Source organism: Notolepis coatsorum (genome assembly GCF_963971535.1).
Source record: "Notolepis coatsorum genome assembly, chromosome: 2".
Taxonomy (NCBI): domain Eukaryota; kingdom Metazoa; phylum Chordata; class Actinopteri; order Aulopiformes; family Paralepididae; genus Notolepis; species Notolepis coatsorum.
This window is the reverse complement of record NC_140166.1, coordinates 146,960,781-146,985,912: the sequence shown is the minus strand read 5'-3', so window position 1 is coordinate 146,985,912 and position 25,132 is coordinate 146,960,781. Positions and strand designations below refer to the sequence as shown.

Genomic DNA, 25,132 nt, shown 5'->3' with positions numbered 1-25,132 from the left:
CCCTTCTGGTGGTCGTCTCCCCGGTGCGCTGCCTGCTCCCGCTGTAGTGTAGCCTCTTGAGTGCTTCGAGTTACAGCCATGCCGACTGCCTGAGTGTGCCAGGGTCAGTGTGCCAGGCGGCGTGCTAGTGGTGGGAAGGGCCCGCTCTTGGAGGGGCCTTGTCCGAATACGCTGGCGATGTGGGGGGCGGTGTCACTAGTGACCGCCTGGTGAGGTCTTGATGCTGTGGCGTTGTTGACCTCTCCCGGCCCCCTTTTTCCGGGGGATCCAGTCTCTTCAGTGGGTCTGGGTCTTCGTTCGCGCTCCGCTGCTACGGCCTTGCCACAGGGTTGAGTTTGCTCTTGACCCCGTGATTTTGGGGGCAGTAACGAGGTTTGTTCCTTCCGTTCGTTCCCTGGTGGTATGCGGGTTGTGCGTGTGCGTAGTCGTGGTGTCAAGCCACGGTCTGCTCACCCTGTGCGTTGAGTTGCTCGAGTTTCTCTTCGCACGGTCGGATCCGTCTCCCTCCCGTCCTCCAATAGGGAGGGTGTCCTCCATTAGGGAGGGTCGGGGGGCTCGGTCCTCCCCGGTCTGATGGTTGTAGGGGGCCTCAGCGGGGTACATTTGTAGAGGTTTTAGCTCCCGCTCAGCTCCTGTTATGCAATATGACGCTGAGCGGAAGCTAGCATGATATAGAACGTAAGGTTATGAATATAACCGTAGTTCTATGAATGCTAGTGACGCTCAGCATCTGGACACCACTGCGGCCCTTGATCTTTCATTGTGGTGACATTTTTTGGGAAGGAGATGAGTGTGTGGCCCCACCCCTGCTTATATAGGTAGCAGATGGGGGTGTGGTCAGATGGATGTTGGTATGTAAAGGTACATTTTGAAATGTATTCAGTGCATATACACTGGAGCGAGATATATGCAATATGACGCTGAGCGTCACTAGCATTCATAAAACTACGGTTATATTCATAACCTTACGTTAATGTTTGCCACATATACATCTGCCAGATCACATTTATCAATAAAATCGCTTTTCCCTTTTTGTGATAAAATGTGAAGTAGAATCCATTATAATCCAGACATGACTGGAATAAATCATGTTTATCTTGGAAGATATAAATGAAACAAAGTGGAGGCAGACGGTGGAGGTCATATTTTATGATGAACCATTTTGTGTTTCATTCCTCCATATTTACTTGTTTTCACCTACAATTCCCAGTGAACCTGAACATGCAATATGAATGTGTGTGGGGGGGGGGGGGGGGGGGGGCATTTGTTGTTTAAATAATATAAACATATAAAATTAAATAAATATATACTAATACTACTAGAAATACTAATACAAATATAGATATTTATCGATAGAACCGATTCATCGATTCTTCCAAATGGCATATCGTCTCAGCCTTAAATGCATTGTATAATTTCTCTTTTAGTAAACAGTGAAACGGGGTCCCACAGACCAGAACACAGACCAGAACACAGACCAGAACACAGACCTGAACACAGACCAGAACACAGACCAGGACACAGACCAGAACACAGACCTGAACACAGAACACAGACCAGAACACAGACCAGAACACAGACCAGAACACAGACCAGAACACAGACCAGAACACCACAGACCAGAACACAGACCAGAACACAGACCAGACCAGAAAACAGACCAGAACACAGACCAGAACACAGACCAGACCAGAAAACAGACCAGAACACAGACCAGAACACCACAGACCAGAACACAGACCAGAACACAGACCAGAACACAGACCAGAACACAGACCAGAACACCACAGACCAGAACACAGACCAGAACACCACAGACCAGAACACAGACCAGACCAGACCAGAATACAGACCAGAACACAGACCAGACCAGACCAGAACACAGACCAGAACACAGACCAGAACACAGACCAGAACACCACAGACCAGAACACAGACCAGAACACAGACCAGAACACAGACCAGTGAAAGGGTTAATAAACTAGGGGTCACGGATGAAAGATGGGTCTGTGTTTCTGGTGGGTCCCCTATAACAGCTGGCCGTGGTGTGAAGAATATTGGTTATTATTAGGGATGCTCGATATTGGCTTTTTTACCGATACCGATATACCGATATTGTCCAACTCTTAATTTCCGATACCGATATCAATCAATATCACATTTGAATGCCGATATCGGTAGGCCGATAATATCAGACATCCGTAGTTATTATTAGATAAATAATATAATAATAGTGCTGTCAGGTGATTAAAATGTGTATCTAATTAATTATAGGATTTTTAATTAATTAATCTAATTAATCACATTTTAATCGCATAACCATTTTAGGCCTGATATTCTATATTCTATAATCATATTTCAATTGGCATGTGTCCGGATGTCAGAATTCAGTACTGTATCTACAAAACCTTCTGTTTAATCATCTTCCATTTATTCATTTGCTTAGATTTTTCAGGTCTGGTAAATTTTAGCATGGTGTTATTCACAGTCAAAGATAATTACATTTTTTATTACAATTTACTCAAGCCTAGAAACAGACACAGTATTTCTGACATTGGGAATACATTCCCTGAGATCCATAGATGTCCCTAGAATCAGATACCAAGAACATGCAAATGGACCATATTAAAAAAAGTCTGTAAATGTGTATTCTACGTTCTTATGGAATGAATGAGATTAAAAAAAAGTAATAATAATAAAAGAAAAATGTTTTTATTAATTTTGAGTTAATTTTCATAACGCGATAATTTGCTGACAGCCCTAATAATAATATAATATATGAATACGGTCGGCACAGAGGCCTCCTGTACTCACACTTGTATGATTGTTTTCGAGTCGCCTACTTCCCCTCCGTCCCCGATGGTCAGCGAGTCGTATCCGATCTCCAAGTCAAACTCCTCAAAGTTGATCTGGATCACCTGTTGAAGAAGAGAATACATCAACAATCCTCCCCTTCCAAAAACTACAAACAATGTTAACCCTTTCACTACCGCACTAAAGAATCTTAATCCTTTCACTACCGCACTACAGAAGGTTAACCTTTCACTACCACACTACAGAAGGTTAACCTTTCACTACCACACTACAGAAGGTTATCCTTTCACTACCACACTACAGAAGGTTAACGTTTCACTGCCACACTACAGATGGTTAACCTTTCACTACCACACTACAGAAGGTTAACCTTTCACTACCACATTATATAAGGTTAACCTTTCACTACCGTTTGTAGTGTGGTAGTGAAAGGGTTAACCGTCTGTAGTGTGGCAGTGAAATGGTTAACCGTCTGTAGTGTGGTTGTGAAAGGGTTAACCTTATGTAGTGTGGTTGTGAAAGGGTTAACCTTCTGTAGTGTGGTTGTGAAAGGGTTGACCATTTGTTGTGTGGCAGTGAAAGGGTTAACCTTCTGTATCGTCGCAGGCACGCGTGCCTAGGGTTGCCTACCCCTGTTCTAGACGGTATTAACACAACAATGTATGAATGAAAAAATATAACGTTCCCACATCCTGAACGATAGATAATCGATGTTGAATGGGCCATAGTAATGTCAATATAGCAATACAATTTTAAAAGTTATAGCCCTGCAAAGAAGGTAAACATCTCCATAGGCTTTCAACGGTGCCAGACTGGGTACAATGATGGGCACAATCCATGGCGCCCAATGTGTTAACAATTGTGTGTATTGGCGGCTGGGTGGCGCAGCGGACATTGCACTTGTCGCCAACGCAAGAGACACCGGGTTCGACTCCGGCTGTCGGCGTTGCCTCCGGCTTGGGCCAGCCGTCATACTAACTCAATTGGCAGAGTTAGCGGGTGGAAGTCGATGGGTGGTAATCTGGACGTTGTGGACAGCGACTCCTACAGGTCGGTTGGGGACGCCTGCACAGCAGAGACAGGAAATGGCGGGGGTAGTGTGAGCCTCCCACACGTTACACCTCGCCAACCAGAGTCCGCGCTGGCAGGTGAAAAGATGTGACAAGCTGCCTCCTCGTGTACCGGAGGGGACACGTGATGCAAGGCTTCTATCCTCCCTACAACCACCCAGTGGGGGGCATATGCGAGCAACGTTCAATACAGGGGAGGGTTGAATTGGCACATTGGAATTGGGATGGGAGAAAAATAGAAAAATAGAAAAAAGTGGATACAAAAAAACAATTGTGGGTATTGAACTGTACTGTATTGTACCCATTCTACAATCTGTTAATACAATTTTCAATCAATCAAGCAATTAACCTTCTGTATTGTCGCAGTCAAAGGGTTAACCTTCTGTATCATCACACTGAAAGGGTTAACCTTCTGTATTGTCGCAGTGAAAGGGTTGACCATTTGGTAGTGCGGTAGTGAAAGGGTTAACCCTTTGGTAGTGTGGTAGTGAAAGGGTTAACAAAGTGTTCAGGACAGAGGAGCCCGCTCAATAAGTTACGCAGTAATTTTCCAAGTTATTCTCAACTTTTTTTACGATTGAATTATTCTGCGTTTACCTGATTATATGGAATTCACAACATTCACAAACAGCTGTTCATTTCCATAAGCTGCCCTCAGAGAGAGAGAGAGAGAGAGTGTTTGGCTTAACTGTGAGGCAGGCAATCCTATAAAGACAGAATATGTAATACCTTATACATATTTTAAAACAGACGGCGTGAAAAACAACTCTGTGGATCAGACAACACCATTAAAATATCCACCACCTTGATATCCCCCCCCCGCCTCCCCATTCAAGTTGTAATTACATACATGAACTGTTTTTCCTTTATGAATTATGCAAAAACTAACCTACGAAATCACAAGTGGTATTGACAGAGAACAGGAGATGCACAGGAACTCCACTGTGTAGCATGTCTGTTCCGAGAGAGCAAAGTGTGTATCTTATAATTAAGGCTGAGACCACTTATCGATTTATCGATAATTATCGATAACTGCGTGAAATCAATAAGTGGCATCACTTATCGATAAAAACGTTACTTTATACTATACTAAAATACTAGGTATTGTGGCATGTTTTAGTTATAACATCCCCATTTCATGTAAATTCAGCTGAATTGCAACTCTGCACTGTGCATTCAATATGCAGCGCACTCCTCCATCACAGAGACCAGACTATAACATGAGAAGGATCACTGTGGTCGTTTTGAATGGGAGACATCTGTAACACTAAAGATGGCGGCAACGACAAAGAATTGCTGCAAAATAAACATAAATTAGTGTTTAAATAATAATAATAATAAAAAAAAATGTTAAAATAATTCTAATATCGGCCGGGTAGCACAGCAGACTAAGCGTCTGTCTACCACCGCAGAGACACTGGTATCGAATCCGGCTGTCAGCGGTGCTTCCGGCTTGGTCGGCCGTCATACTGGCACAATTAGCAGTGTTAGAGGGTGGGAAGCCGGTGGGTGGTAATCTGGTCATTGTAAACAGTGACTCCTACAGGTCGGTCAAGGTCGCCTGCACAGCGAGGGAGGGAGATGGTGAGGGTAGTGTGACCTCCCACGCGTTACACTTCACCAATGAGAGTCCTCGCTGCCAGGTGAAAAGAAGTGGCTGGCTGACTCCGCATGTATCGGAGGAAGCATGGGATAGACTTCAGGGCTGCCTAGACCGGCAAGTGGGGGGCACATGTGCGCAACGACCAGGAAGGGGAGAGGGGGAATTGGCATAACGACTAAATTGGGATGGGAGGAAAATACAGAAAAATAGGAGGAGAAAAAGTGGATACAAAATTAATTCTAATACAAATATCGATATTTATCGATAATTCTGTCCCGATTTATCGATTCTTCCAAATGGCATATCGTCTCAACCGTAGAGCACCCCCCCCCCCTCCTCAGAGAGTATACTATCTACAGATGGGCAGTGACATGACTTGACTTCGCCGCGCAAATCAAATATTGAAAAGCAATTATGAGATGCAATCTTAAAAAACGCTATTGATAATGAAATGTCCGAGCGCCCCCCCTGCCCTCCTGTTATGCATCTCTGTCATCTGTCAGCCCTCTCTCTCTCTTTCTCCAGCCTGTGTGGAACGTACACGCCGTTACAGAAGAACACGTTCGGATGATTACACAGACGACCGGCTTACAAGTGATTTCAATTACATCCAAATTGGAGCCGTATATATACGGGTCTCAGCGCCGCTCTGGCCACGCGGTGAAGTAGTGATTAACGTAGTGAGTAACATAGTGATTAATGTACTGTAGTGAGTAACATAGTGATTAATGTACTGTAGTGAGTAACGTAGTGAGTAACATAGTGATTAATGTACTGTAGTGAGTAACATAGTGATTAATGTACTGTAGTGAGTAACGTAGTGAGTAACATAGTGATTAATGTACTGTAGTGAGTAACATAGTGATTAATGTACTGTAGTGAGTAACGTAGTGAGTAACATAGTGATTAATGTACTGTAGTGAGTAACATAGTGATTAATGTACTGTAGTGAGTAACGTAGTGAGTAACATAGTGATTAATGTACTGTAGTGAGTAACGTAGTGAGTAACATAGTGATTAATGTACTGTAGTGAGTAACGTAGTTAGTAACGTAGTGAGTAACGTAGTGATTAATGTACTGTAGTGAGTAAGGTAGTGATTAATGTACTGTAGTGAGTAACGTAGTGAGTAACATAGTGATTAATGTACTGTAGTGAGTAACGTAGTGAGTAACGTAGTGATTAATGTACTGTAGTGAGTAACGTAGTTAGTAACGTAGTGAGTAACGTAGTGATTAATGTACTGTAGTGAGTAACGTAGTTAGTAACGTAGTGAGTAACGTAGTGATTAATGTACTGTAGTGAGTAACGTAGTTAGTAACGTAGTGAGTAACGTAGTGATTAATGTAGTGAGTAGCGTAGTGAGTAACATAGTGAGTAACGTAGTGAGTAACGTAGTGAGTAACATAGTGAGTAACGTAGTGAGTAACGTAGTGAGTAACATAGTGAGTAACGTAGTGAGTAACGTAGTGATTATTGTACTGTAGTGAGTAACGTAGTGATTAATGTACTGTAGTGAGTAACGTAGTGATTAATGTACTGTAGTGAGTAATGTAGTGATTAATGTACTGTAGTGAGTAACGTAGTGATTAATGTACTGTAGTGAGTAACGTAGTGATTAATGTACTGTAGTGAGTAACGTAGTGAGTAACATAGTGATTAATGTACTGTAGTGAGTAACGTAGTGAGTAACATAGTGATTAATGTACTGTAGTGAGTAACGTATTGAGTAACGTAGTGATTAATGTACTGTAGTGAGTAACGTATTGAGTAACGTAGTGATTAATGTACTGTAGTGAGTAACGTAGTGAGTAACGTAGTGATTAATGTACTGTAGTGAGTAACGTAGTTAGTAACGTAGTGAGTAATGTAGTGATTAATGTACTGAAGTGAGTAACATAGTGATTAATGTACTGTAGTGAGTAACGTATTGAGTAACATAGTGAGTAACATAGTGAGTAACGTAGTGAGTAACATAGTGATGAATGTACTGTAGTGAGTAACGTATTGAGTAACGTAGTGATTAATGTACTGTAGTGAGTAAAATAGTGATTAATGTACTGTAGTGAGTAACGTAGTGAGTAACATAGTGATTAATGTACTGTAGTGAGTAACGTAGTGAGTAACATAGTGATTAATGTACTGTAGTGAGTAACGTAGTGACTACCGTAGTGATTAATGTACTGTAGTGAGTAACGTATTGAGTAACGTAGTGATTAATGTACTGTAGTGAGTAACGTAGTTAGTAACGTAGTGAGTAACGTAGTGATTAATGTACTGTAGTGAGTAACGTAGTGATTAATGTACTGTAGTGAGTAACGTAGTGAGTAATGTACTGTAGTGAGTAACGTAGTTAGTAACATAGTGAGCAACATAGTGAGTAACGTAGTGAGTAACATAGTGAGCAACATAGTGAGTAACGTAGTGAGTAACATAGTGAGTAACATAGTGAGTAACATAGTGAGTAACGTACTGTAGTGAGTAACGTATTGAGTAACATAATGAGCAACATAGTGAGTAACATAGTGAGTAACATAGTGAGTAACATAGTGAGTAACGTAGTGAGTAATGTAGTGAGTAACGTAGTGAGTAACATAATAATAATAATAATAATAATAATAATAATAATAATAATAATAATAATAATAATAATAATAATAATAATAATAATAATAATAATAATAATAATAATAATAATAATAATAATAATAATAATAATAATAATAATAATAATAATAATAATAATAATAATAATAATAATAATAATAATATCTTAAATGTATATAGCGCCTTTCAGGAGACCCAAGGCACTTAACAGCTAAGGGAGGGGGACAGGGAACAACGTAACAACAAAATAATAATCAAAATGAAATAAAGAAAGAAAACGAAAGAAAACATGGGAAATCACGGACAACACGCTCATCACAGACAAGCTGGATGTAGCCACTTACTTTTACAAAGTCATTTACAAATTTGGTGAAAAGGTGGGTTTTGAGTTGGGATTTGAAGGAGTGCAGGGATGTAGCACTACGGATGTTTGGAGGGAGTGAGTTCCAGAGGGTGGGTGCGGCCACAGAGAAGGCTCTGGGACCAACAGTCCGCATGTTGGTGGTGGGGATGGAGAGGAGACCGGAGTCAGAGGACCGCAGCCTCCGGGGCGGGATGGAGGGATGGAGGAGGTCCGCTAGGTAGCGGGGGGCAAGGGAGTAAAGGGCTTTGTGATGAGGAGGATATTGAAATTGATGCAGGACTTGACTGGAAGCCAGTGGATGTGGATGAGGGTGGGGGTGATCTGGTGCCAGGACTTGGTGTGGGTGAGAACCCTGGCAGCAGAATTTTGCACATATTGTAGCCTGTTCAGGGCATTACTGGGTAGCCCTATGAGGACAGAGTTTGTGTAGTCAAGACGGGAGGTGACGAAAGTGTGGATGAGAGTCTCTGCTACAGAGTCGGGGAGAGATGGCCGGAGTCGGGAAATGTTCCTGAGATGGAAAGAAGCTGATTTGGTTATTGTTTTATGTGGGAATGAAAGGAGAGGGTGGAGTCCAGTATGACGCCCAGGTTGCAAACTTCTGGGGAAGGGTGGATTAGGCAGCCATCCACTTCAATGAGGAGGTCTCCAACCTTCCGGAGCAGTGACTGCTTGGCCACAGCCATGAGCTCAGTCTTCTTGCCATTTAGCTTCAGGAAATTGGATGACATCCAGGCCTTTGATTGATTGATTGATTGAAAACTTTATTAACAGATTGCAGAATGGGTACAGTACAGTACAGCTCAATACATACAATTGTTAAGGGGATGCAGACCAGAGAAAGACTTTCGTCTTGTTTACATCAGGGTCCCCCATTTTAAATTCATCATAACATATATGACACACACGACATACAGATAGATAGTACTGCTGGGGGACACTGTACACTGTACATTGGAATATTGACAAAGCCATACTTGGTCATTTACTATACATTGGAGGGGGTTGGGTTAGGACATTTGCAGGGGCCAGTTTCGAATTGCAGTCTCCCGTAGGTGTTCTTTGAGAGTGTTTTTGAAAGTGGGTAGTGATTCACATTCCTTTACAGCTTTGGGTAGGGCGTTCCACATTGATGTGGCATAATTGCGAAACATGTTTAGTCCCTTGTTTGAGCCGAATCTGGGTTTAACATGATTTGTGGAGCTCCCTCTGGTGTTGTGATCGTGGTATTCACTGACCTTTGGGAAGTATTTTGACATGTACATGGGTACCTTGGTCGTGTAGTGTATCTTGTAGGAACATTGCAAGTTGCTGTACTCTGTCGTCTACTCTAAGCCATCCTAGGTTGTCAAAGTGGGCAGGGGTGAGGTGGGTTCTAAGAGTCAGGTCAAGCAGTAGTCTGACCAGTTTGTTTTGAGATGTTTGTAATTTAGTTTTTAGTGCCTTTGAGGTGCTTTGGTACCATGCGGTGCAAGCATAGTCATAGTACCCTTGAATGAGTGCTCCTGCCAGAGTCTTCAGGGTATTCTTGTTTACCAGAGAGGAGATCCGGTACAAGAATCGAGTTTGTTGGTTGACTTTTTTTATTACATTGGATGCCATTTTGTCACAGGAAAGATTAGCCTCTAGGATGGAACCCAGGTAGGTAATTTCATCTTTCCTTGTGACAATATTGTCACCCACTGTAACTGAGAAGCCGTCGGTCTTGCTGAGTTTGTTATTTGAACCGAAGAGAATGGACTTTCTTTTACCCATGTGTAATGATAGTTTGTTATTGGCGAGCTATATGCAGATTTTGCCTAGTTCCGAGCTGAGGGATTTTTCAACCTGTAACTTGTTCTTGTCAGAGACCAGCAGGGCTGAGTCGTCCGCAAACAGGAACAAGTTGCAGTCACAAACTGACGACATGTCGTTTACATAAATTAGGAACAATAGCGGTCCTAGTATGCTTCCTTGTGGAACACCACAGCTCACTGGGAGGGGGGGGGGGATAGGGTACCGTTTACCTCCACCATCTGTTCTCTCCCCTCCAGGTAGGATTGTATCCAGCTCACTGATAGACTATCAAAACCAATGGCTTTTAGCTTGTCAATCAGAATGGTGTGATTGACAGTGTCGAAGGCCTTTTGTAGGTCCAGCATGACCATGCCGCAGTATTTGCCCGCGTCCACCTCTTGTTTGATGTGGTCGTTCAAATAGAGAAGGCATGTGTCAGTGGAGTGGGATATTCTGAAGCCAGATTGGAATTCGTAGATTAGATTTTTTTCCGCGAGGTACTTTTCGACCTGTTCGTATAAACATTTTTCCATGACTTTCGAGATGGAGGTAAGGATAGAAACAGGGCGGTAGTTGCCTGGGTCTAATTTGCTGCCCTTTTTGTGCAGGGGTGTTACTCTCGCAATTTTGAAGTCCTTGGGGACGTGTCCCTGTTTTATGGAGAGGTTTATTATGTGTGTGATGACTGGGGTGATGGCAGCTGCTGAGTCTCTGAGGAATTTGGAGGGGATGTTGTCATGGCCTGTGGCCTTGTTCGGTTGGAGGGCGCTCAGTTTTTTGAGTACCTCATCTGTTGTTACCATTTCCAGTTTGAAGTCGTCTTTGTGGACCCCTAGGTTCTTGTAGTATGCTACTATGTGTTCTACCCCATAATGCCCTGAGTGGGAAGGTAGATTGTTTACCAGTGTTGTGGCTATGTTTGTGAAGAAAGTGTTTAAGTAAGTGGCTACATCCAGCTTGTCTGTGATGAGCGTGTTGTCCGTCTTTATGTTTATGTTTGAGGATCTGGTTTTAAGTTTTTTACTGCAGCCTAGTTGATTATTGAGTAATTTCCAAAGTTCACATGGTTTGTTTTTGTTTTCCTCGGTTTTGTCATTGATGAATAATTTTTTTGCAGTTTTGATCATGGAGTTTACGTCATTTCTTAGTCTGTTTCTTTCTAGTTTGAGTTCAGTCACATGGGCTTGGAGTTCACTGCTTGTGCTTTTGATAAGCTTTGACTGACTTTTACGAAACTCAGAGCATTTTTTGTCTCTGGCTTTCATAGCGGTCAGTATTTCAGTGTGCATCCACTCAGCGCGATTTTTTACCCTGGTGGTTCTTAGGGGGGCCATGCTGTTTAGTATTGTTGAAAATTTGGTTTTGAAGCCAAGCCATGTTTCTTCAACCAGTGTACCATTGAGCTCATCTGACCAGTCCAGGCTCTCCAGTTCAAGGTTAAAGGCTCGTGGGTTGGGTGATTAGCTGGCTGATAGTGATAGTGGCCTTGATAGTGAGTAACGTACTGTAGTGAGTAACGTACTGTAGTGAGTAACGTACTGTAGTGAGTAACGTACTGTAGTGAGTAACGCAGTGAGTAACGTAGTGAGTAATGTACTGTAGTAAGTAACGCAGTGAGTAACGTTGTGAGTAATGTACTGTAGTGAGTAATGTACTGTAGTGAGTAACGTACTGTAGTGAGTAACGTACTGTAGTGAGTAACGTACTGTAGTGAGTAACGCAGTGAGTAACGTAGTGAGTAATGTACTGTAGTGAGTAACGCAGTGAGTAACGTTGTGAGTAATGTACTGTAGTGAGTAACATAGTGAGTAATGTACTGTAGTGAGTAACGTAGTGAGTAATGTACTGTAGTGAGTAACGTAGTGAGTAATGTACTGTAGTGAGTAACATAGTGAGTAATGTACTGTAGTGAGTAACGTAGTGAGTAATGTACTGTAGTGAGTAACGCAGTGAGTAACGTTGTGAGTAATGTACTGTAGGGAGATTTGACCTCCCCCCTGTCCCCCCTCCTCCTGGGGTTCACAGTGTGTTAGTGCCTGCCCCCCTGCCCCCCCCCCCCCCTCCTCCTGGGTGTTAGCGCGGTCGCTACGGCTAGGCGTCGCCACGGTGAATACGGTCATCATTTATCAGCGAGAGCGCTATTGGTTGATGCCAAAGTGAACGACACAGTGAGTGCATACGGAATCGTTATGGACAGCGAGATGGAACTCAGGACGGCAGTAATGACCAATTAAGACCTTTAGCTTTGACCTCCTGGCGTCGGGGAATAACCGGTCACATTCAATCACTAGTTCCGTTCATCTCACCTTCCCCCCCAGATGGCCGGAGAAGCCGTTTAGTATTCCCAAGGACAGCGGTCAGTATTCCCAAGGACAGCGGTCCGATGTGCAGCGGGGCCAGAGAGGTGGTAAACACTGCGCCGTTAATGGAAATTAATGGGCGACTATCGCCGTAATAACACGTAATTATCATATTTAACTGTATTATGGAAGTCCTTGGCAGATACATGTGTTGTTATATCCCCGAGATGGATGGCGTCCTGGTAAATGGCTGGTAAGTGGCTAATGTTGAAAGGTCAAAGTTCAGCCACTCAGCGACAGTAGGTCTATGCCTAACTATGTGTATTTATAGTTTATACTAGATACTAAAGCAGGTATATGTGAATATAATCTGCATACAATCCTTCCTACTGATACACCTGTATATACAGTAACCCATATAACTATGTATGATAGCATGTACATTAATGCTGTACATACTATATATATATATATATATATATATATATATATATATAAATATATATATATATATATTATGATGATGTAAATATGTATATATATTAGTGCTGTCAGGCGATTAAAAAAAGTTATCTAATTAATTACAGGATTTGTAATTAATTAATCTAATTAATCGCATTTTAATCGCATAACCATTTTAGGCCTGATATTCTATATTATATAATCATATTTCAAATTGCATGTGTCAGGATGGCAGAATTCAGTACTGTATCTACAAAACCTTCGGTTTATTAATCTTCCCTTTATTAATTTGCTTCGATTTTTCAGGTCTGGTAAATTTTAGCATGGTGTTATTCACAGTCTAAGATAAAAAAAAATAATAATAATTGAATTGATATTCTCATTAAGGGTTCATTACAATTTACTCAAGCCTAGTAACAGACACAGTATTTCTGACACTGGGAATACATTCCCTGAGATCCATAGATGTCCCTAGAATCAGATACCCAGAACATGCAAATGGACCATATTAAAAAAAAGTCTATAAATGTTTATTGTACGTTCTTGTGGAATAGAATAGAATAGAAATACAAAAAATATATATATTAATATATATATATATTTTTTTAATTTTGCGTTAATTTTCATAACGCGATAACTTACTGTGTAATTAATTAATCTAATTAACGTGATAAACTGACAGCCCTAATATATATATATATGTGTAAAGATCTCCTTTGGGTTTTCTATAGTTCCATATTTACGTGTTGCATTATGCGTGTGATGTATCGACTGTGTCCTGTGAAAGTACCTCTCGACGCAGGTGGGATAAAAGATAAAAGAGAGAGGCCGGTGCCATCGCGTGTTTCCGACGCTCTGATGAAGCGCGCGAGGCAGGAAACATGAACCTGAGCCAAAACACATCTCTGTGTTTTATTCTCCGCTGTTTCCTCTCACGCTTTTATCTTCTATAAAGTAAAAATGCACTCCTTGCAAGTAACCTGTACCTTTCTGTTAGCTGTAAAGGGCCGCAGGCAGCAGTAGATTACACCTACTGGGAGAACCATTCACACCAGATGAATCATCTTAATGACGCACGAGTCAACAACAACTCTTGATAATAAAAGTGATCGCAGCCGCAGATGTCTCCCGTAGCCTCCGTGCTCCCGCATACCCTCATGATCTGTTTATTTTCCTCATATCTTTATATTCAGATCTCATTTTATCGCCTATATTTATGTCTTCTACCCTGCCACTACCTGTACCCCCCCTGTAACTGAGGGGTACAATTCCCTGACTGTATTGTTAGATATGATATTTAATACCACTACCTCATGTACTTTAACTTCTGGCCATCCAGTACAAGATATAAGTATGATGAACACTTTCCCACCTGATGAAACGAATCCACACAAATGTACCAAATCGAAGGTTTAATACAGCAAAGGGTGTATACAACGATCACTTAATTACATTTATGATTTGAAATATGAAATATGCACTTTTATGGCAAATGAGTATTCGTAGGTAAATCAACATTGAATGTCCAATCTCTGGTTACGCAGGGAGTAAGTATACAACCTGGAATATTTAGGAAACGATAGCGATGGTACTTAGATGATTATAGCTGGATACACTAAGGGGGGGGGGGGTCCCGCTGGTTGTAAGACAGTAGGAGGGGGGGGTTAGAGAAGCCGCTGGCGGTATCCCATCTGGCCGACGGTGTCTTGGGAGAATCCAAAGTCTTGGACACGGTGCCCACAGAACCTCGGACCGCAGACGAATACAGCTGGACCCTCTGTGGACGGTAGCTGCCGGTCCACAACGGAGAGACGTGAGGCGACCTCACTGGTGTAGAGCGCCGTCTCACCTGGAGTCCTCTCCGGGGGGTAGTTCCAACTTTTATTATCCATGGAATAATCAAAGCACACAAAGCATAATCCAAGCCGTGGAAGGCTCGCCGTCGTCCGGGTAGAGTAATCCAATATACAGGTCCAGTCGCTCTTGGCCCGGAGCTCCTCGGATGCAAGCACCACTAGGGGTCTGCCCAGCCTGGTTAAGCGTCCAGATAACGTCAGGAACGATGGGGGTACTGATAACTTTAGAACTCTAACCGAACGATGCACCATACATAAATAGACTATTATTAGCTTAATAGAATACGTCCAACTCGACGGTATAGTGCCAAACTATGACTATTCAACTATTAATCTACACGATATCTCAATGCCTATTCTGGGCCAAGTAGGCCTTACTACACCACACGTGCGTCGTGGGGAGGCTTTGCGTCTGTCACTCTGTTGGAGGGTAAAGAACTGGACTAAAAGGGAGTTCTACTTTACTTGCGCCATATATATATGCGCTATGAACAAATAGTACCATTCGTATTTTGCCCGACATATTCCTGCGCGGAACCGGGGCTTGCCACGACATGTTAGGCGGCACGATTGAACTTGGACCTAGGGGTATGGCAACCTGGCGCCAGGTTCTCGTCCAATGGTAGAATGAAACTATTATGGGCTGTTTAGTAGACTAAAGGGATATTCAGTGCATATTGTACAAGGAATATACAGGGGATATCAAACGATATACAAATACAATTAAATATATATATATAAATAAATATACATATTCGGTTTAATCTGATCCTTCACAACAGCCGCCCCCTAATTAGTCCCACCTAATTAGCTAAGCAGAGACAGATTAACCGCACTGTCTACCACTCAAGGTCCGCTGTAAGGGTCAGTCCACTCACAAAGTCATGGGGTCATGGTCATCATCGATAGTATCTGGGAGTCGGGGCAGTTCTATGAGCCTCGCCACGGGACGTGTGTAGGTGCGCCCTTGGACGAGTACTTCAGCTGCTCGGACCTTGCCATCGGCACCGGTGATCACTTTGCTTACGCGGCCAGCCGGCCACATAGCTCTGGGTAGTGACTGGTCAATAATCATGACGACTGTTCCTTCTGTCAAATTGTCTCTCTCTTTTACCCACTTCTGGCGGGTCTGTAGAGACGGTAGGTAGTGAAGTAGGAAGCTGCTCCAAAACTTGTCAGCTAGTACTTGGCTGTACCTCCACATTCTTCGGCCGTTCGCTTCTTCAGGCCTGTACATTGTCTGGGGTAGCGCGGGGTCCAGCCGCCCCATTAGGAGTGTGTTGGGGGTGACTGGGTCGACATCTGCTACATCACTGGAGACGTAACCGAGTGGCTTTGAGTTCAATACTCCCTCGATCTCCGTGAGGACTGTCATTAGGACTTCCTCCGCCACAGTCTGGGCCCCGAGCACGGCGTACAGGGCTGTCTTTATAGAACGTACTTCTCGTTCCCAGGTTCCACCGAAGTGGGGTGCGTTCGGGGGATTAAACTGGAAGTCAATCTGGGCTGGAGCGAGGTGGGTCTTAAGTTCTGGGCCCATAGCTTGGAAGCTCTCTCTCAGCTCTCTTTCTCCGCCTTTGAAGTTGGTCCCGTGATCAGACAACAATGTAGACGGTTTTCCTTTCCGTGATGTGAATCTCCGGAAGGCCATAAGGAATGAGTCTGTGCTCATGGTCGGAAGGAGCTCGATATGTATCGCTCTGGTGGTCATGCATTTGAATACAATACCCCACCGCTTCTCGGTGCCTCTTCCTCTCTTTATATACAACGGGCCAAAGCAGTCCATGCCTGTGGAGTGGAATGGCTTGTCGCCGATTCGGAGGCGACAGGGGGGTAAGTCAGCCATCCGTGGTATGCTGGGCTGCGCGCGCCACTTACGGCAGTCTAGACAGGTTCGCTGGAAGCGCCGTACTGCTTCTCTCCCTTGCAATATCCAATAACGACGTCTGATCTCTGCGAAGACTCTCTCTGCTCCTGCGTGGTGTACATCCTCGTCGTATTTCTTTATGATCAGCTCTGTGACCTTGTGTCGGCTGTTCAAGACGATCGGGTACTTAATGTCATCTGGTAGATCGGGGGCTCTCCGCAGGCGACCACCCACTCTGATGAGATTATGGGCGTCACTCTCTGGTGCCAGGTGAATCAGTCTGCTGTCTGATGGGACGGGGTTTCCTCCCTGTAGACAGTCTAGCTCATCGGGGAACGAGTCTCTCTGGGCTCGTTGTAGTAGAAGAAGTTCTGCTTCTTCGTAGTCAGCTGCTGACATGTCAGTGGTGGACTGAATCTCTGGGTGGTGCCGCAGGAATGTTCTTTGCTGCGCATTCTCTAGGGTAATGCAGTCATCTATGTTGGGGTCTGTGGAGGCGACAGTGCTCAGTCCACAGAACATAGGTTTCTTGTTCTCAGCCTCCTCGTTACTTGCTTCCCTCGGGGTGGGCGTAGGCCAATCTCCTTCCGGGAGCTTGAGGAATGCTGGTCCGTCACTGTAGATGTTGCGACGGGTTAGGTCATCCAGAGACATTCCCCGGGTGATGACGTCAGCTGGGTTGTGTTTGGTGTCCACATACCGCCAGCTTGCTTCTTCTGTTAACTCTTGAATCTCGGTGACTCTGACTCCCACGAAGACTTTGTATCTGCATGAATCAGACTTGATCCATGTGAGTACTGTCGTGGAATCTGACCACAAGATTGTTCTATGCACCGGAATGGTGAGTTCACGTTGGATTAACGTGGCTAGATGCGCTCCTGCGAGGGCTGCGCAGAGCTCTAGACGTGGGATAGATTGTTGCTTACGTGGGGCTATTCTTGAGCGGGCCAGGATGAAAGCAGTGTGTATCTTTCCTCCCCTCTCTTGGGCACGCAGGTAGGCCACCGATCTGTAGGCTACTTCGGAGGCGTCGCTGAATACGTGTAGATCAATCTCGCATGTCTCTGGCCTCACTGTGGATGGGAAGTAGCTGCGGCGTATATTGACACCTGGGAGTGAGCGGAGTTCCGTCTCCCACTCTCTCCATGTTGAGGCAAGGTGTGCGGGTATTGGGTCGTCCCAGCCCTGGTCCTTGTCCCATAGTGCTCGTACAATCATCTTTGCCCTGGTGGTGTAAGGTAGAATACATCCCAACGGGTCATATTGTCTGGCGAGTGTTCTGTACACACTCCGTCTGGTGGTCGGTATCGCCGCCGACCTTCCCTGCTCTGGAGCCAAGGGTTTGTGTCTATAGTGGAGCGAGTCTGTTTTGAAGCGCCAGACTAGTCCTAGTGTCATTTCTTGGGCTTCTCCTGGGATTGTCGCCATCCAGGTCTCGCTGCTGGCAGCCTTGTCCGCGGAGGAGAGGCTGCGCAATACGTGCGGGTCGCTGCTGGCCCACTGCCTGAGATCAAAGCCGCCTTTGATCAGGGAGGCGCGTAACTTGATTAGGAGAGCCTCGGCTTCTTCTTGAGTCGAAACGCTTTGTAAACAGTTGTCCACGTAGAAACTGTTCTTCACACTGTGTTGGACCTCTTCATCTGCTGCTGGGTCCTCTGTGACGTGTTTCTGTAGTGCAAATGTAGCACAGCACGGGCTGCATGTGGTTCCGAAGGGGAGTACTTCCCACTGGTAGATGGCTGGGTTCTCATCTCCGATCTTCTCTCTCCATAGGAACCGTAGCAGAGGCTTGTCCTCCTCTACTAGTCTCACCTGCAAGAACATCCCTTTGATATCCCCACTGATAGCCACCTTGTCCTGGCGGAAGCGCAGTAGCACGCCTAGTAGGGAGGGGCCGAGTGTGGGGCCGGGCAAGAGCTCTTTATTCAGATTTTGGGATCCGATCTGGTAGCTGCAGTTAAACACAATGCGATCCTTGCCGTTGTGATGGACCTTGTGATGCGGCACGTACCATGATTCGGTCGTCTGATCGGCCTCTTTAATGTCAATCTTTGTTACGTGTCCCGCTGTGATTAGCTTCTCAATCTCAGCTCGGTACACACTCTCTTGAGCGGGGTCTTTGGCTAGGAGCCGCTCTGTGTTCAGTAGATAGCGCTCCGTGGCGTCTTTCTTTGCGTGAAAGGTGGGCATTCCCTCTCGCCTCAGGAGTGGAGTTGCGTATCTCATCACTCCACCGACTGTGACTCTCTTTGTCCCCTGCTCGAGTAGGTTGATGGCGTAAATGTCTTCTTTAGAGCGAATATCTTTCTTTTCGTTCTTAAAGGGCATTGTCTCTAGGGTCCATAGCCTCTCGACATGCTGCAGGAGAGTGGTGTCTTCTTCTGTCGTTCTGGAGTGGAAGCAGCTAGTGGCTGCTGTTCGGTTGAGAGATTTAGCGAGGGGGCCTTGTAGGGTCCACCCTAGGCGGGTCTCGACTGCTGCAGGACAGCCTCGGGGGCCTGTATGGACCCGGTCAATCGGGACTATGAGTTCTGCATGGTCGGAGCCTATCAGCAGGGTCGGGGTAGCGCCGTCTATGAGCGGGATAGGTAATTGGCGCAGGTGCACATATTTATCCATCAACTTGGTGACAGGGTAGGTGTACTGCGATAGTCCTATTTCTTGGCTGGTGAAAGCATTTGTGATCTTGTACCGTCGCTCTGGCTGCCCGTTGGCTGCGATGGTGAAGGAGACATTCTCGCCCTTTATCGTCTTTAAATCTGTTCTTATTGTCCGAATCGTCATTTCGTTCTTGCTCCCCCGCAGTCCCAACTGGGTCGCAGCGGAGGCGAGCAGAAGGGTCTTCTCTGACCCGTCATCAAGGACGGCGTAAGTGTCCATGACTTTATCTTGGTAGCTCAATGTCACACGGACTACCTTTAAGAGCACTTGGGCTCCGCTGCTGCTGGCGGGGTCAATGTACATGACACTTGCCTTGGTGCCGCTCCGTGGTGCAGGTATAGGCCGTCTTCCGTTACTTTCGTGTAGTATATCTAGATGGGCTCCATCGCACCGGCTGCACCTTTTCTTTAGGCGGCATTCGGCTGCCATGTGGGGCCGCGCACATCGATAACAGCGCCGGTTGGACTTTATCCATTGACTCACTTCTTCCGCATTCATCTTTGTGAATAGGTCACATTGTGACAGCCAGTGTTCTTTCTCACAGTAGGGACACGCTATCTTCCACTTCTCTTTTCTCGAGGGGGTGCTGTGACTCTTACTGCTCGGTACTGACTCTGATTGGTGCATGACAGTCACCGATCTTCTTCCATCATTTATTCTCCTGGGTCCCTCTCTGGAGCTTGGCGTGCTCCGCCCAAATGTATCTAGTCGTAAGCTGCTGACTTCTCTCGCCAGGAAGTCAGCTAGATCAAGGAGGGATGGCTCGGGGCCGTTGGGATCCCGGTAATCTCTCTGCCGCCTGAAGCGCTCCTGTCTTGCGGGTGGCAGCTTCTCCAAAATCCTCTCGACGTTAGAGTTGGCGTATAGCTCATGCATGCCCTTCTCCCGTTGCGCTCCCAGCATCCCTACCAGGGACTGCACTTTGATTGACAGGTCGTCTAGTGAGCGATTGTCTGTGGCTGGGGGTAGGCGATCAATATGCCTTATCTCTTGGATTACGTAATCCCATATACGTCCATATCTCTGATCCAGCGCTGCAAGGGCCGCTGTGTATGGGGTCGAAGAGGTAGCATAGGCTAGCGCTATATTGTGCGCTCGCGGTACTTTCAGGTGCTTCAGTAATATTGCATACTTGTGGCGTTCATCAGCGACATCCACCATCATTGTCTCTAAGCACATCCGGAGCTCCGTGTACTGTGCTCGACTCTCATAGGCGAAGTCTGGGAATGACGGTGTGGCATTGTATGACGCCGTGGATGGCTGATACATCGGCGAGCGTTGGGGGAGAGACCTCCTGGGTGAGTCCCCTCTTGCGCCTCGCTGTGGGCTGGTACTGGCAGGGTACCATGGCCCGCTGGTCCAGGTGCTATTCCTCGGGCTGGTCGTGCTTCGTGCTCACCCGTGAATAGAGTCGGGGGTCTGTAGCGCAGCGCCGCGGGGGTATAGCCTGGACTGTATGGGACCTCCTGGTCCGGTGGAGTACTGTGCTGTCGTCGGGCTTGGTTCTCCTCCTCTCCCTCTTCTTCCTCTATCAGATCTTCCAGATCCTGTAATCGTTTATTTAGCTTCTCTGCAGTGTATGCCGCTCCTTCCTTGTAGCTGGGTCTCGCTTGGACCGGTCTGTGAAGGGGGTCTGCGGGGGGTATAGGCTCAGTCTGTTGGTCAAGTTCAGGGTCGCTTGCTCGTTGAGGAGACGCTGCTCTTGACTGTTGTCTCGACGAGTTCCTTGAACCCCTGGCGGAGGGAGAGGGTGTTGTCCTTTTGATCAGCTGCTCCATTAGCTGCGCTTGTAGCTTGTCGCGCTCGGCTTGTATTCTGTCGCGCTCGGCTTCGCGCTGGATGAGAGCGAGTTCGCGCTCTGCGTCTCTTTGGGCACCGGCAGCGGCACGCTGGGTGTCTGCTCGGTCTCTTGCCATATTCTCTTCCATCTGAAGGCGTCTCATCTCCAGGCGTATGCGCTCTTCTTCGCTCCGTTGTTGCGCTTGGAGTTGTTCGCGCTCGCTAAGCGTCTGTGCTTGGAGACGATCGCGTTCGGTAGAGGCTGTCAGGCTGACGAGGAACGCCTGTTGTAGTATCCTCTCCGCTTCATTGGGGGAAGGCGGTAGTGGAGGTGAGCCGCTCCTGCGTGAGCCGCTCCTGGGGGTACTCGTTGGGGAGTCCTGGAGCTCTAGTTCCTCGGCGCTCTCCTCCTCTTCTTCCGTGCAGAGTTCTCTCTCTGTAGGGTTGTCTTCCTCCCGGGGCTGGTCGGGGACTACTTCTTGGGTAGTGGCGGGGGGTAAAGGCATGTCAATTCCCTCCTGGTCCCCACCGTGAGCTTGGTCGGTTACATTAGGACCTACTAGGGCCTCTGTGGTCGGGGAAACCTGGTCGTTAAGGTCAGACATAATTTTACTTTCTACCTCTACCGCGTTTACCGTTTGTCGAAGGCTAGGTAGTTGACTGACAGTGTAAGCCTCTAAGTACTGAGGTGTCTGTCGTCTGCGCCGCGGGCGTTCTAGGTTAGGAGGATCGTTTCGTGGAGTGTTCATCATAGGCCCTTTCAATATTAATAACACTATATTAATATTACACTAGTTACCATCCGGCTCGAAGGACCAATTGTAACTGAGGGGTACAATTCCCTGACTGTATTGTTAGATATGATATTTAATACCACTACCTCATGTACTTTAACTTCTGGCCATCCAGTACAAGATATAAGTATGATGAACACTTTCCCACCTGATGAAACGAATCCACACAAATGTACCAAATCGAAGGTTTAATACAGCAAAGGGTGTATACAACGATCACTTAATTACATTTATGATTTGAAATATGAAATATGCACTTTTATGGCAAATGAGTATTCGTAGGTAAATCAACATTGAATGTCCAATCTCTGGTTACGCAGGGAGTAAGTATACAACCTGGAATATTTAGGAAACGATAGCGATGGTACTTAGATGATTATAGCTGGATACACTAAGGGGGGGGGGGGTCCCGCTGGTTGTAAGACAGTAGGAGGGGGGGGTTAGAGAAGCCGCTGGCGGTATCCCATCTGGCCGACGGTGTCTTGGGAGAATCCAAAGTCTTGGACACGGTGCCCACAGAACCTCGGACCGCAGACGAATACAGCTGGACCCTCTGTGGACGGTAGCTGCCGGTCCACAACGGAGAGACGTGAGGCGACCTCACTGGTGTAGAGCGCCGTCTCACCTGGAGTCCTCTCCGGGGGGTAGTTCCAACACTCCGCAGTGTTGGCCTTTATCCATGGAATAATCAAAGCACACAAAGCATAATCCAAGCCGTGGAAGGCTCGCCGTCGTCCGGGTAGAGTAATCCTTATACAGGTCCAGTCGCTCTTGGCCCGGAGCTCCTCGGATGCAAGCACCACTAGGGGTCTGCCCAGCCTGGTTAAGCGTCCAGATAACGTCAGGAACAATGGGGGTACTGATAACTTTAGAACTCTAACCGAACGATGCACCATACATAAATAGACTATTATTAGCTTAATAGAATACGTCCAACTCGACGGTATAGTGCCAAACTATGACTATTCAACTATTAATCTACACGATATCTCAATGCCTATTCTGGGCCAAGTAGGCCTTACTACACCACACGTGCGTCGTGGGGAGGCTTTGCGTCTGTCACTCTGTTGGAGGGTAAAGAACTGGACTAAAAGGGAGTTCTACTTTACTTGCGCCATATATATATGCGCTATGAACAAATAGTACCATTCGTATTTCGCCCGACATATTCCTGCGCGGAACCGGGGCTTGCCACGACATGTTAGGCGGCACGATTGAACTTGGACCTAGGGGTATGGCAACCTGGCGCCAGGTTCTCGTCCAATGGTAGAATGAAACTATTATGGGCTGTTTAGTAGACTAAAGGGATATTCAGTGCATATTGTACAAGGAATATACAGGGGATATCAAACGATATACAAATACAATTAAATATATATATATAAATAAATATACATATTCGTTTTAATCTGATCCTTCACAACACCCCCCATGCTGCTATGATGCCCACATTCCCCCAAGGGGCTCAATAAAGGAATGTCTTATCTCATCTTATCTTATCTTATCTTATAGTGTACATTCCTTCTCATGACTTAGCAAACAAACAACAAACAACACAACAAACACTTAGCATAAAGCGAATGAAAAAAGAAAGAAGCGCAATGTATCTGCAGGGACAATAAAGTTCTCTCAACTAAATAACAAAACTATAAATTCCACTCGGGGTCCCCTGTGATTGGTCCCCCCACACCACGCCTGTCTGTGATTGGTCCGCGTGTAGTCTTTTACCAACGGAGTTGCAGTTCCGCGTTCGGGTTCCGCGATCTGATTGGCCACTGACGTTTCTCTCTGCGCCAATCGCGTTACGCCTATTTCTGCCTCTAACAGCCTGCTAGCTAGCTAACGCCTAGTTCTATCACTGGTTAAGCTTGGCGACTCTTTCGAAGTTGGTTAAGGTTAGAGTTTGGAATCATGGCTGGTGGTCTATCACCCTGCTCTAAGACAAACTCTAACCTTAACCAACTTTGAACGAGTCGCCAAGCTTAACCAAGACTACACGCGATTGGTGCCGCCACACCACACCACCTCTGTCTGTGATTGGTCCCCCCCACACCACGCCTGTCTGTGATTGGTCCCCTCACACCATCTCTGTCTGTGATTGGTCCCCCCCACACCACGCCTGTCTGTGATTGGTCCCCCCCACACCACCTCTGTCTGTGATTGGTCCCCCACACCACGTCAGAACCTTAGGGTGACTCCTACAGTAAAGACAAGTATTGATTGCGCCGTAACAAATCATTAAAAAAATATACCGTTAACTGGAATATGTTGTGCCTTTACACATATGTTGGATTATGTAATTGGTTTGTCATGACAAACTAATAAAAAATCACGATTTACCCGGTGGCTACAACAACACACAGTGACTATGCATCATTGTTTACAATTAATGGAAATCGCAATTTTTTTTATTAGTTTGTCATGACAAACCAATTACATAATCCAACATATGTGTAAAGGCACAACATATTCCAATTAATGGTATATTTTTTTAATGATTTGTTACGGCACAATCAATACTTCCATGCGTTCGGGACCTCCATGTTTTGGGGGTATTCATCAGAAAAATCGGATCCGGGATTCGGCTCCCATCAGTCGGGCAAGAACTGCGGGTTTTCAGCCTCTCTCATCTCTCCTGGAGCTTAAGGGGGAGCCGTGCTCGGCCAATCAGAGAAACGCGGAAGGCGCTCGGCCAATCAGAGAAACGCGGAAGCGCATGTTGTTTGCCTAAAGTGTTCACGCAACCTGGACCCCCTGCAATTTGCATATCGCCCCAACAGGTCCACGGAGGACGCCATAGCCCATGTGCTGCACACAGCAGCATCACACCTGGACAAGAGTCAGGGGAATGTGAGAATGCTGTTCATCAATATATATATATATATATATATATATATATATATATATATATATATATATATATATATATATATATATGATGTACCTTGTTTGGGTCGCTGGCGCTGATGATATATATATATGATGTACCTTGTTTATATATATATATGTGATGTACCTTGTTGGGGTCGCTGGCGCTGATGATCCAGACGCACTGGGAGTTGCTCTCGTACTGGATGGGGAAGTTGGGGGACGTGAAGGTTCCAGAGGGACCCTGGAGGTTGGACCCGCAGGTCTTCACTGGAACCGGGACGAGAGACGGAGCGTGATAAACATGATGGA

At 45.7% G+C, this 25,132-nt stretch overlaps 1 protein-coding gene across 1 annotated transcript in view; it reads right to left on the bottom strand.

Annotated features, from left to right (window-relative positions):
- The window catches only part of LOC311223559 (CUB and sushi domain-containing protein 3-like), a gene marked incomplete at both ends in the record, with an annotated part of 752,195 nt that overhangs the window by 675,761 nt on the left and 51,302 nt on the right, over positions 1 to 25,132 (bottom strand). Inside the window, 2 exon segments of the mRNA XM_084308339.1 lie at positions 2,815 to 2,918; positions 24,969 to 25,090. Of these exon segments, the coding sequence (XP_084164465.1) occupies positions 2,815 to 2,918; positions 24,969 to 25,090 (226 nt within the window).